Source organism: Oncorhynchus nerka, unplaced genomic scaffold, assembly GCF_034236695.1.
Source record: "Oncorhynchus nerka isolate Pitt River unplaced genomic scaffold, Oner_Uvic_2.0 unplaced_scaffold_727, whole genome shotgun sequence".
Lineage (NCBI taxonomy): Eukaryota > Metazoa > Chordata > Actinopteri > Salmoniformes > Salmonidae > Oncorhynchus > Oncorhynchus nerka.
In genome coordinates this window covers 371,068-383,567 of record NW_027040463.1, presented here as the reverse complement: position 1 = coordinate 383,567, position 12,500 = coordinate 371,068, and the positions used below count along the sequence as shown (strand labels likewise).

General features: G+C 46.3%; 1 protein-coding gene across 2 annotated transcripts in view; it reads right to left on the bottom strand.

Moving 5' to 3' along the window:
* Positions 1-12,500, bottom strand: part of LOC135571153 (paternally-expressed gene 3 protein-like) — a 13,657-nt gene that overhangs the window by 917 nt on the left and 240 nt on the right. Inside the window, exons 1-6 of one of the 2 annotated variants that reach the window (XM_065016946.1) lie at positions 12,045-12,500; positions 10,275-10,364; positions 9,792-9,960; positions 4,509-4,895; positions 3,304-4,295; positions 1-2,451 (exon numbers count right to left, since the gene is read on the bottom strand). The exon at positions 1-2,451 is cut by the window's left edge and continues 917 nt beyond it; the exon at positions 12,045-12,500 is cut by the window's right edge and continues 240 nt beyond it. In XM_065016946.1, coding sequence (XP_064873018.1) covers positions 3,441-4,295; positions 4,509-4,895; positions 9,792-9,960; positions 10,275-10,364; positions 12,045-12,187 — 1,644 coding nt within the window. In that variant the 5' untranslated portion in view covers positions 12,188-12,500 and the 3' untranslated portion in view covers positions 1-2,451; positions 3,304-3,440. Of the gene's footprint in view, positions 2,452-3,303; positions 4,296-4,508; positions 4,896-6,628; positions 7,153-9,791; positions 9,961-10,274; positions 10,365-12,044 lie in introns of those variants that run through there. The other variant, XM_065016947.1, reaches the window with a different exon arrangement.

Sequence of the window (12,500 nt, the reverse complement as noted above, 5' to 3'; positions counted from 1 at the left end):
AACTCTCTCACTGATGTTTATGTGCCTTTAATGTACCAGGTATCCCTCCCTAAACCCTCCATAGACCCTCCATACATACTACTGTAATGTCCTCTATCAGAATACATCAACCATCCATAGACCCTCAGTAGACCTTCCATAGACCCTCAGTAGACCTTCCATAGACCCTCCATAGACCCTCCATAGACCCTCCATAGACACTATTGTAATGTCCTCTATCAGAATACATCAACCATCCATAGACCCTCAGTAGACCCTCCATAGACCCTCCATAGACCCTCAGTAGACCCTCAGTAGACCCTCAGTAGACCATCCATAGACCCTCAGTAGACCCTCAGTCTATGGAGGGTCTACTGAGGGTCTATGGATGGTTGATGTATTCTGATAGAGGACATTACAATAGTGTCTATGGAGGGTCTATGGAGGGTCTATGGATGGTTGATGTATTCTGATAGAGGACATTACAGTAGTGGCAGGGTAGCCTAGTGGTTAGAGCGTTGGACTAGTAACCAGAGGGTTGTGAGTTCAAACCCTCGAGCTGACATGGTACAAATCTGTCGTTCTGCCCCTGAACAGGCAGTTAACCCACTGTTCCCAGGCCGTCATTGAAAATAAGAATGTGTTCTTAACTGGTTAAATAAAGGTTAAAAAAAAAATATATATATTAAAAAAAAATCCATAGACCCTCCATAGACACTACTGTAATGTCCTCTATCAGAATACATCAACCATCCATAGACCCTCAGTAGACCTTCCATAGACCCTGCATAGACCCTCCATAGACACTACTGTAATGTCCTCTCCATACATACTACTGTGACATAGACCCTCCATACATACTACTGTGATGTCCTCTCCATACATACTATGTAATGTCCTCTATCAGAATACATCAACCATCCATAGACCTTCCATAGACCCTCCATAGACACTACTGTAATGTCCTCTATCAGAATACATCAACCATCCATAGACCCTCAGTAGACCTTCCATAGACCCTCCATACATACTACTGTAATGTCCTCTCCATACATACTACTGTGACACAGACTGACCAGGTGAAAGATACAATCCTTTTTGATGTCTGTTGTTAAATCCACTTCAGTCAGTCGTAGGTGAAGGGGAGGAGTCATGTTAAATCCACTTCAGTCAGTCGTAGGTGAAGGGGAGGAGTCATGTTAAATCCACTTCAGTCAGTGTAGGTGAAGGGGAGGAGTCAGGTTAAATCCACTTCAGTCAGTGTAGGTGAAGGGGAGGAGTCATGTTAAATCCACTTCAGTCAGTCTTAGGTGAAGGGGAGGAGTCATGTTAAATCCACTTCAGTCAGTCTTAGGTGAAGGGGAGGAGTCATGTTAAATCCACTTCAGTCAGTCTTAGGTGAAGGGGAGGAGTCAGGTTGAAGAAGAATTTTTAAGCCTTGAGACAACTGAGACATGGATTGTGTATGTGTGACATTCAGAGGGTGAAAGGGCAAGACAAAAGATGTACATGCCTTTAAACGGGGTGTGGTAGTAGGTACCTGGCGCACCAGTTAGAGTGTGTCAAGAACTGCAACGATGCTGGGTTTTTCACACTGAACAGTTTCCCCGTGTGTATCAAGAACGGTCCACCACCCAAAGGACATCCAGCCAACCTGACACAACTGTGGGAAGCATTGGAGTCAACATGGGCCAGCATCCCTGTGGAAGGCTTTCAACACCTTGTAGAGACCCTGTGGAAGGCTTTCAACACCTTGTAGAGACCCTGTGGAAGGCTTTCAACACCTTGTAGAGTCCCTGTGGAAGGCTTTCAACACCTTGTAGAGTCCCTGTGGAATGCTTTCAACACCTTGTAGAGTCCCTGTGGAAGGCTTTCAACACCTTGTAGAGACCCTGTGGAAGGCTTTCAACACCTTGTAGAGTCCACGCCCGATGAATTGAGGCTGTTCTGTAGGTTAAAAGGGGGTGCAACTCAATCATGTTTTGTACACTCAGTGTATAGCTGCACTAGTTTTTCTCTCTCTCTCTCTGCTCAAGACAGCTTGAGTTTCAATTTCCAAGTACAATCAATGTGTGGATAAGGGAAAATGCATTTAATTTATATTTGCTAATAAAACACATTTAACACAGAGATAACACAAGTCTACACATTTCCTAAATACAATAACATTGACCAAAGAATTGTCTTCCTGCTGAATCTGCAGGGTGCTGATTGGTTTGTTGCTGAATCTGCATGGTGCTGATTGGTTTGTTGCTGAATCTGCAGGGTGCTGATTGGTTTGTTGCTGAATCTGCAGGGTGCTGATTGGTTTGTTGCTGAATCTGCAGGGTGCTGATTGGTTTGTTGCTGAATCTGCAGGGTGCTGATTGGTTTGTTGCTGAATCTGCAGGGTGCTGATTGGTTTGTTGCTGAATCTGCAGGGTGCTGCTATTTCTTCTTGTATTCAGGGAATAATTTTCTCCATGTGATATTCTAGCAACAGAATCAATAGAATATATTTTATCATTATACAGTGTGGGTATATACAGTACCAGTCAAAAGGTTGGACACACCTACTCATTCAAGGGTTTATCTTTATTTTTAATATTTTCTACAGAAATTCCATCATTTGGTGTTTTGTTGATGGTGGTGGAAAACGCTGGTCTCAGTCACCACTCCAGAATCATAAGTGTTCAATTGGGTTGAGATCTGGTGACTGAGACACACACACACACACACACACACACACACACACACACACACACACACACACACACACACACACACACACACACACCTTTAAACCCCTCATGCTCCATCTGAGAGCCACTGAGATCCGAAAGTCACTGAGATCTCTTCTTCTATCCACGGTAACCAAAATAATGGACAACTGGGCATTTTTATACATGACCCTAAGCATGATGGGATGTTAATTGCTAATTAACTCAGGAACCACACCTGTGTAGAAGCACCTGCTGCTTTCCATATATGTTGAATCCCTCATTTACTCGAGTGTTTCCTTTATTTTGCCAGTTACGTGTATGTCTGCAGTGAGTGCAGTCAGATGTTGGTAGGAACACATACAGTATGTTGTCGTTCACAGTTACACTCGAGTGTTTCCTTTATTTTGCCAGTTACGTGTATGTTTGCAGTGAGTGCAGTCAGATGTTGGTAGGAACACATACAGTATGTTGTCGTTCACAGTTACACTCGAGGGTTTCCTTTATTTTACCAGTTACCTGGACTGTATATATTTTTATGTAAGAATCTTTTCATTTTGCATAACATCGTGATGATCATTTTGTGTATCTAGATACTCAAGGACTATTTCAGTAGTTATTTTACCTTCTTGCCCCAAGTAGACTCCTTGGACTTCAGGTTCTCCAGCATCTCATAGGTGTTTCCTCCCTGGTCTGTGGCGGTGCTTTGTGTCCTCTTTTGGCCACCGTCCCCTGGGATCTGCTCATAGGTGTTGTCAGTAATCATATGACGGGGAGGAGATGGCCCCTCTGGAACCTCTGCATACATACTCTCCTCCTGTTGGGTAGTCTGGTCCTGGGGCTTCTGCCACGGTCCCCTTCTCTCTGCTTCTGTGGTACCTTCCAGGGGGCGTCCCGGCCCTCACCAAGCCCGACAGAGGCCTGGTACAGTGGGTTGATGCTCAGCTGATCCAGGCTTTGTGGTCCACCGTGGATCTGTGGCCGGGGGCTTTCCCTGGGGTCCTGAAGAGAGTAGGCGTTGCAGGTGACCCTCTTGGAGGGATTGGGGGAGTGAGAGGTGTTGGGGAAGCAAGGGATGGTTATCCTGTCGGAGTACCCCTCCTCCTCCTCCTCCTCCTCCTCCGTGGCGTCGTCCAGGCGGGGTAGAGAGCGGCTCCGTCCATCTGGCAGGGTCAGCTCAGAGTACATGACTCCTCCTGCTGCTGTGGAGGTGTTATTGAAGGACCAGGGCCCAGTGCTTCTCCTCTGGTTCAGACTCCCAGTACTGGCCAGTCTCTCCACTTTGTTCTGGTTCGTGTGTATTTCTGCGTATTGGGTTTGACCATGAGATTTGGTCTTGGTTTGGTCATGATGTATTTCTGCGTATTGGGTTTGACCGTGAGATGTGGTCTTGGTTTGGTCATGATGTATCTCAGCGTATTGGGTTTGACCGTGAGATGTGGTCCTGGTTTGGTCATGATGTATCTCAGCGTATTGGGTTTGACCGTGAGATGTGGTCCTGGTTTGGTCATGATGTATTTCAGCGTATTGGGTTTGAGACGGGCTCTTGTCAGACAAGGTTCCACTCAGAGAGTGGGTCAGAGGTGGGCCTCGCCTTGGTACTGGAGGAACTGCTTGCTAAAGACAGAACACAGGAAATACATTGGGTTTTTACTCATAGAATATTTCTGTATGAAATGTGCAGAGGTTAAAGGTCACCGGAAGATGAACTAATACCACCACTGGAAATGTTTCCTGCACCATAGGTCATGACCCTGTCGGGTAATACCATGTCATTACGTCACCGCTTATAACCTGACTTCAGCCATCGTAGCGGCTTGCCTACTGTACCTGTGGGAGGGACTTCCTGCCAATGGATACTGTTGATGTCAACTTCCTGTTGTTGGTTTTGGGCGGCAGCACGGGTGGCACTGCAGGGGGCTGCCTAGTTGGCGGCAGGTCATTCCATTGGTGCTGCTCATTCCGTGGGTTATTCCGTGGGTCGTTCCGTGGGTCATTCCGTGGGTCATTCCGTGGGTCGTTCCGTGGGTCATTCCGTGGGTCATTCCGTGGGTCATTGTGATGGTCCTTTTGATGGTCATTCTGTTGGTGTTGGTCATTCTTCTGTTCGTTCTGCTGGTCCCAGTAACTTCTCAGGGCTCGGACACTGACCCCACCGGTCTTCTTCTTCTCTTTGGCCTCGAACTGCACCACATCATACAGCTCTCCTGAGCTTGACTAAAACACAGAACACAGATAGACTGGGATGGCATGAGAAGATGCAACACAGATAGACTGGGATGGCATGAGAAGATAGACTGGGATGGCATGAGAAGATACAACACAGATAGACTGGGATGGCATGAGAAGATGCAACACAGATAGACTGGGATGGCATGAGAAGATAGACTGGGATGGCATGAGAAGATACAACACAGATAGACTGGGATGGCATGAGAAGATACAACACAGATAGACTGAGATGGCATGAGAAGATACAACACAGATAGACTGGGATGGCATGAGAAGATAGACTGGGATGGCATGAGAAGATACAACACAGATAGACTGGGATGACATGAGAAGATACAACACAGATAGACTGGGATGGCATGAGAAGATGCAACACAGATAGACTGGGATGACATGAGAAGATACAACACAGATAGACTGGGATGGCATGAGAAGATGCAACACAGATAGACTGAGATGGCATGAGAAGATACAACACAGATAGACTGGGATGGCATGAGAAGATGCAACACAGATAGACTGGGATGGTATGAGAAGATAGACTGGGATGGCATGAGAAGATAGACTGGGATGGCATGAGAAGATACAACACAGATAGACTGGGATGGCATGAGAAGATGCAACACAGATAGACTGGGATGGCATGAGAAGATACAACACAGATAGGCTGGGATGGCATGAGAAGATAGACTGGGATGGCATGAGAAGATGCAACACAGATAGACTGGGATGGCATGAGAAGATACAACACAGATAGGCTGGGATGGCATGAGAAGATGCAACACAGATAGACTGGGATGGCATGAGAAGATACAACACAGATAGACTGAGATGGCATGAGAGAAGATAGACTGGGATGGCATGAGAAGATAGACTGGGATGGCATGAGAAGATAGACTGGGATGGCATGAGAAGATACAACACAGATAGACTGGGATGGCATGAGAAGATGCAACACAGATAGACTGGGATGGCATGAGAAGATACAACACAGATAGACTGAGATGGCATGAGAAGATAGACTGGGATGGCATGAGAAGATAGACTGGGATGGCATGAGAAGATAGACTGGGATGGCATGAGAAGATACAACACAGATAGACTGGGATGGCATGAGAAGATGCAACACAGATAGACTGGGATGGCATGAGAAGATACAACACAGATAGACTGGGATGGCATGAGAAGATACAACACAGATAGACTGGGATGGCATGAGAAGATACAACACAGATAGACTGGGATGGCATGAGAAGATGCAACACAGATAGACTGGGATGGTATGAGAAGATAGACTGGGATGGCATGAGAAGATACAACACAGATAGACTGGGAATGCATGAGAAGATACAACACAGATAGGCTGGGATGGCATGAGAAGATAGACTGGGATGGCATGAGAAGATACAACACAGATAGACTGGGATGGCATGAGAAGATACAACACAGATAGACTGGGATGGCATGAGAAGATGCAACACAGAACACAGTTAGACTGCAACACATTATACAGCTGTCCTGAGCTTGACTGAACACAGTCCACAGATAGACTGGGATGGCATGAGAAGATAGACTGGGATAGACTGTGACTTGACTGAACACAGATAGACTGCAACACAAGGGGCACCATAGGCTTCCTCTATCAGACAAGGTTACATTTTAACCAACGTTTTCCCAACTGTGAGGGACTGACTCTGTCATGTTATTGGTTCACCTACCTGACAACAGTATGTAGAGGTGAGGGACTCTGTCATGTTATTGGTTCTCCTACCTGACAACAGTAACTCTATCATGTTACTGGTTCTCCTACCTGACAACAGTAACTATGTCATGTTATTGGTTCACCTACCTGACAACAGTAACTCTGTCATGTTATTGGTTCTCCTACCTGACAACAGTAACTCTGTCATGTTATTGGTTCTCCTACCTGACAACAGTACATAGAGGTGAGGGACTCTGTCATGTTATTGGTTCACCTACCTGACAACAGTATGTAGAGGTGAAGGACTCTGTCATGTTATTGGTTCTCCTACCTGACAACAGTACGTAGAGGTGAGGGACTGACTCTGTCATGTTATTGGTTCACCTACCTGACAACAGTAACTCTGTCATGTTATTGGTTCTCCTACCTGACAACAGTAACTCTGTCATGTTATTGGTCCACCTACCTGACAACAGTACGTAGAGGTGAGGGACTCTGTCATGTTATTGGTTCACCTACCTGACAACAGTATGTAGAGGTGAGGGACTCTGTCATGTCATTGGTTCTCCTACCTGACAACAGTATGTAGAGGTGAGGGACTCTGTCATGTTATTGGTTCACCTACCTGACAACAGTATGTAGAGGTGAGGGACTCTGTTATGTCATTGGTTCTCCTACCTGACAACAGTATGTAGAGGTGAGGGACTCTGTCATGTTATTGGTTCTCCTACCTGACAACAGTAACTCTGTCATGTTATTGGTTCACCTACCTGACAACAGTATGTAGAGGTGAGGGACTCTGTCATGTCATTGGTTCTCCTACCTGACAACAGTAACTCTGTCATGTCATTGGTTCTCCTACCTGACAACAGTATGTAGAGGTGAGGGACTCTGTCATGTTATTGGTTCACCTACCTGACAACAGTAACTCTGTCATGTTATTGGTTCTCCTACCTGACAACAGTACGTAGAGGTGAGGGACTCTGTCATGTTATTGGTTCACCTACCTGACAACAGTATGTAGAGGTGAGGGACTCTGTCATGTCATTGGTTCTCCTACCTGACAACAGTATGTAGAGGTGAGGGACTCTGTCATGTTATTGGTTCACCTACCTGACAACAATGTAAGTCGCTCTGGATAAGAGCGTCTGCTAAATGACTTAAATGTTAAATGTTAAACAGTAACTCTGTCATGTTATTGGTTCACCTACCTGACAACAGTATGTAGAGGTGAGGGACTCTGTCATGTCATTGGTTCTCCTACCTGACAACAGTAACTCTGTCATGTTTTAGGTTCACCTACCTGACAACAGTATGTAGAGGTGAGGGACTCTGTCATGTCATTGGTTCTCCTACCTGACAACAGTAACTCTGTCATGTCATTGGTTCTCCTACCTGACAACAGTATGTAGAGGTGAGGGACTCTGTCATGTTATTGGTTCACCTACCTGACAACAGTACATAGAGGTGAGGGACTCTGTCATGTTATTGGTTCTCCTACCTGACAACAGTAACTCTGTCATGTTATTGGTTCTCCTACCTGACAACAGTAACTCTGTCATGTCATTGGTTCTCCTACCTGACAACAGTATGTAGAGGCGAGGGACTCTGTCATGTCACTGGTTCTCCTACCTGACAACAGTAACTCTGTCATGTCATTGGTTCTCCTACCTGACAACAGTAACTCTGTCATGTTATTGGTTCACCTACCTGACAACAGTATGTAGAGGTGAGGGACTCTGTCATGTCATTGGTTCTCCTACCTGACAACAGTAACTCTGTCATGTCATTGGTTCTCCTACCTGACAACAGTATGTAGAGGTGAGGGACTCTGTCATGTTATTGGTTCTCCTACCTGACAACAGTATGTAGAGGTGAGGGACTCTGTCATGTTATTGGTTCTCCTACCTGACAACAGTAACTCTGTCATGTTATTGGTTCTCCTACCTGACAACAGTACGTAGAGGTGAGGGACTCTGTCATGTCATTGGTTCTCCTACCTGACAACAGTATGTAGAGGTGAAGGACTCTGTCATGTTATTGGTTCTCCTACCTGACAACAGTATGTAGAGGTGAGGGACTCTGTCATGTTATTGGTTCTCCTACCTGACAACAGTATGTAGAGGTGAGGGACTCTGTCATGTCATTGGTTCTCCTACCTGACAACAGTATGTAGAGGCGAGGGACTCTGTCATGTCACTGGTTCTCCTACCTGACAACAGTAACTCTGTCATGTTATTGGTTCTCCTACCTGACAACAGTAACTCTGTCATGTTATTGGTTCTCCTACCTGACAACAGTATGTAGAGGTGAGGGACTCTGTCATGTCATTGGTTCTCCTACCTGACAACAGTAACTCTGTCATGTTATTGGTTCACCTACCTGACAACAGTATGTAGAGGTGAGGGACTCTGTCATGTCATTGGTTCTCCTACCTGACAACAGTAACTCTGTCATGTCATTGGTTCTCCTACCTGACAACAGTATGTAGAGGTGAGGGACTCTGTCATGTTATTGGTTCACCTACCTGACAACAGTACATAGAGGTGAGGGACTCTGTCATGTTATTGGTTCTCCTACCTGACAACAGTATGTAGAGGTGAGGGACTCTGTCATGTTATTGGTTCTCCTACCTGACAACAGTAACTCTGTCATGTTATTGGTTCTCCTACCTGACAACAGTACGTAGAGGTGAGGGACTCTGTCATGTCATTGGTTCTCCTACCTGACAACAGTATGTAGAGGTGAAGGACTCTGTCATGTTATTGGTTCTCCTACCTGACAACAGTATGTAGAGGTGAGGGACTCTGTCATGTTATTGGTTCTCCTACCTGACAACAGTATGTAGAGGTGAGGGACTCTGTCATGTCATTGGTTCTCCTACCTGACAACAGTATGTAGAGGTGAGGGACTCTGTCATGTTATTGGTTCCTCCTACCTGACAACAGTATGTAGAGGTGAGGGACTCTGTCATGTCATTGGTTCTCCTACCTGACAACAGTATGTAGAGGCGAGGGACTCTGTCATGTCACTGGTTCTCCTACCTGACAACAGTAACTCTGTCATGTTATTGGTTCTCCTACCTGACAACAGTAACTCTGTCATGTTATTGGTTCTCCTACCTGACAACAGTACATAGAGGTGAGGGACTGACTCTGTCATGTTATTGGTTCTCCTACCTGACAACAGTATGTAGAGGTGAGGGACTCTCCAAAGGGCTGGATGGGATGGAGTCTGTAGTGCTCTATCAGTTCTGTGAGGCTGTGGTGAGGCTGGTCGTCCCCGGAGATAGCGAACAGCCCAGCTTGGTCCTGGTTGATCACAAAATGGCGGCAGCGATCTTGTCCTCTGAGGAAGGGTTACAAGAGGAAGAGTACAGGTTTAGTGAAGCGAGATGAGACGGCATGAGAAGATACAACACTGACTACAAACCTTGTTTTGGTGTAACAGTGTGTGAACAATCTAAAAAGACTTCCTGTTCATTCCTTCTATTGAACATAACCTTCTGGGGGGGAACACATGCAATTGCAATCATTTAAACCTTTCCCAACCCACTGTAGGCTAAGCTGCACATTTCGTTTATTTTTTTTTAAGGAATGAAATGATATGTTGATGTTTTGTTATGATGTGTCTTAGGTAACCAAACCAGTACGAGGAATCACTTGTATGAGAGGATGTATCCTACAGCTTTGTCACTGAGTCTGATGAGAAAACATCCCAGAGGCTTGTCTCTCAGCTGATCCTCTGCTTCCCTGACAGGAAGGAAGTAGAGAACAAAATACGCTGTCAACTGATTTCACAGGGAAATTAGCTTTAATATATATAGCACATTGTTACATATTGTTTTATCTTTATCTCTTTCCCTCTTTATCTCTCTCTCTCTCTCCCTCTCTCTCTCTCTCTCTCTCTCTCCCTCTTTCTCTCTCCCTCTCTCTCTCTCTCTCTGTCTCTTTCTCCCTCTCCCTCTCCCTCTCTCTCTCGCTCTCTCTCTCCCTCTTTATCTCTCTCAGTTAAGAACAAATTCTTATTTTCATTGACGGCCTAGGAACAGTGGGTTAACTGCCTTGTTCAGGGGCAGAACGACAGATTTTTACCTTGTCAGCTCAGGGACTCGAGTTTGCAACCTTTCGGTTACTAGTCCAACGCTCTAACCACTAGACTACCCTGCCACCCCTCCACTCTAACCACTAGACTACCTGCCGCCCCTCCACTCTAACCACTAGACTACCTGCCGCCCCTCCACTCTAACCACTAGTCTACCTGCCGCCCCTCCACCCCTCCACTCTAACCACTAGTCTACCTGCCGCCCCTCCACTCTAACCACTAGACTACCTGCTGCCCCTCCGCCCCTCCACTCTAACCACTAGTCTACCTGCAGCCCCTCCGCCCCTCCACTCTAACCACTAGTCTACCTGCAGCCCCTCCACCCCTCCACTCTAACCACTAGTCTACCTGCAGCCCCTCTGCCCCTCCACTCTAACCACTAGTCTACCTGCCGCCCCTCCACTCTAACCACTAGTCTACCTGCCGCCCCTCCACTCTAACCACTAGTCTACCTGCAGCCCCTCCGCCCCTCCACTCTAACCACTAGTCTACCTGCAGCCCCTCCGCCCTCCACTCTAACCACTAGTCTACCTGCCGCCCCTCCACTCTAACCACTAGTCTACCTGCCGCCCCTCCACCCCCCACTCTAACCACTAGTCTACCTGCCGCCCCTCCCACTCTAACCACTAGTCTACCTGCAGCCCCTCCGCCCCTCCACTCTAACCACTAGTCTACCTGCCGCCCCTCCACTCTAACCACTAGTCTACCTGCCGCCCCTCCGCCCCTCCACTCTAACCACTAGTCTACCTGCCGCCCCTCCGCCCCTCCACTCTAACCACTAGTCTACCCCCCATAATGTGATGGAAGCCCATTCAACCTGAATGTTTTATTCGGTACATGGGAATCATTACACACAGCATTTTATCTACAACAAGTTCATTTTGATGGCGCTGGTGGGGAAAATGTCTTTATTCTGATTTTAAAATGTTCACATGAACATCTGTTCGCCGATTGGATAGAAACCCACTGTATCTTCAGTCTCTCTCTTTGCACCATTTATTCACTGACAAATGACAATTACTTGAGATAAAGAGCCTCAAAAAAAGACCCTTCTTTCTGCCTGTTTCAGAGGCCGTGGTTTTGAATCGACAGTATAATGTATTACTATAGTCAATGAAACAATGAGGCATCCAAAACGATGTTACAGTTTGTAGTCAGAGAACTTCATCTGCTTTCAGACCTTCAATATATACAATATATACAATATATATAATATATATATATATCAATATACCTCAAAACAGAGATCTGATCTGCTAAAACACTGAGACAACGTATTCCCACTGCTGTCCTGTCCAGATTCCTCATTATGAAAGTACAGCACTTACTTCCTGGTGGTGAAGCCTTGGAACCAATCGGGAAAGTTTCCTTCATGGAGGAGAATGAGAGGGGCCTGGGTCTCTGTAAACCACTTTAGAACCAGCTCCCTCAGCCCTCCTCCTCCTCCTCCTCCCTCTGTTATAGACTCCATATGAAGGTCCACACAGCTGGTCCTCTGTTCTATTCTCTCTCCCTGTTCTCTGTCTCTCTCTCCTTCCTCTCTGTCTCTCTCTCCTTCCTCTCTGTCTCTCTCCTTCCTCTCTGTCTCTCTCTCCTTTCTCGGTCTCTCTCCTTCCTCTCTGTCTCTCTCCTTCCTCTCTGTCTCTCTCTGCTTTCTCGGTCACACTCCTTCCTCTCTGTCTCTCTCTCCTTTCTCTCTGTCTCTCTCTCCTTTCTCTCTGTCTCTCTCCTTTCTCTCTGTCTCTCTCCTTTCTCTCTGTCTCTCTCTCCTTTCTCTCTGTCTC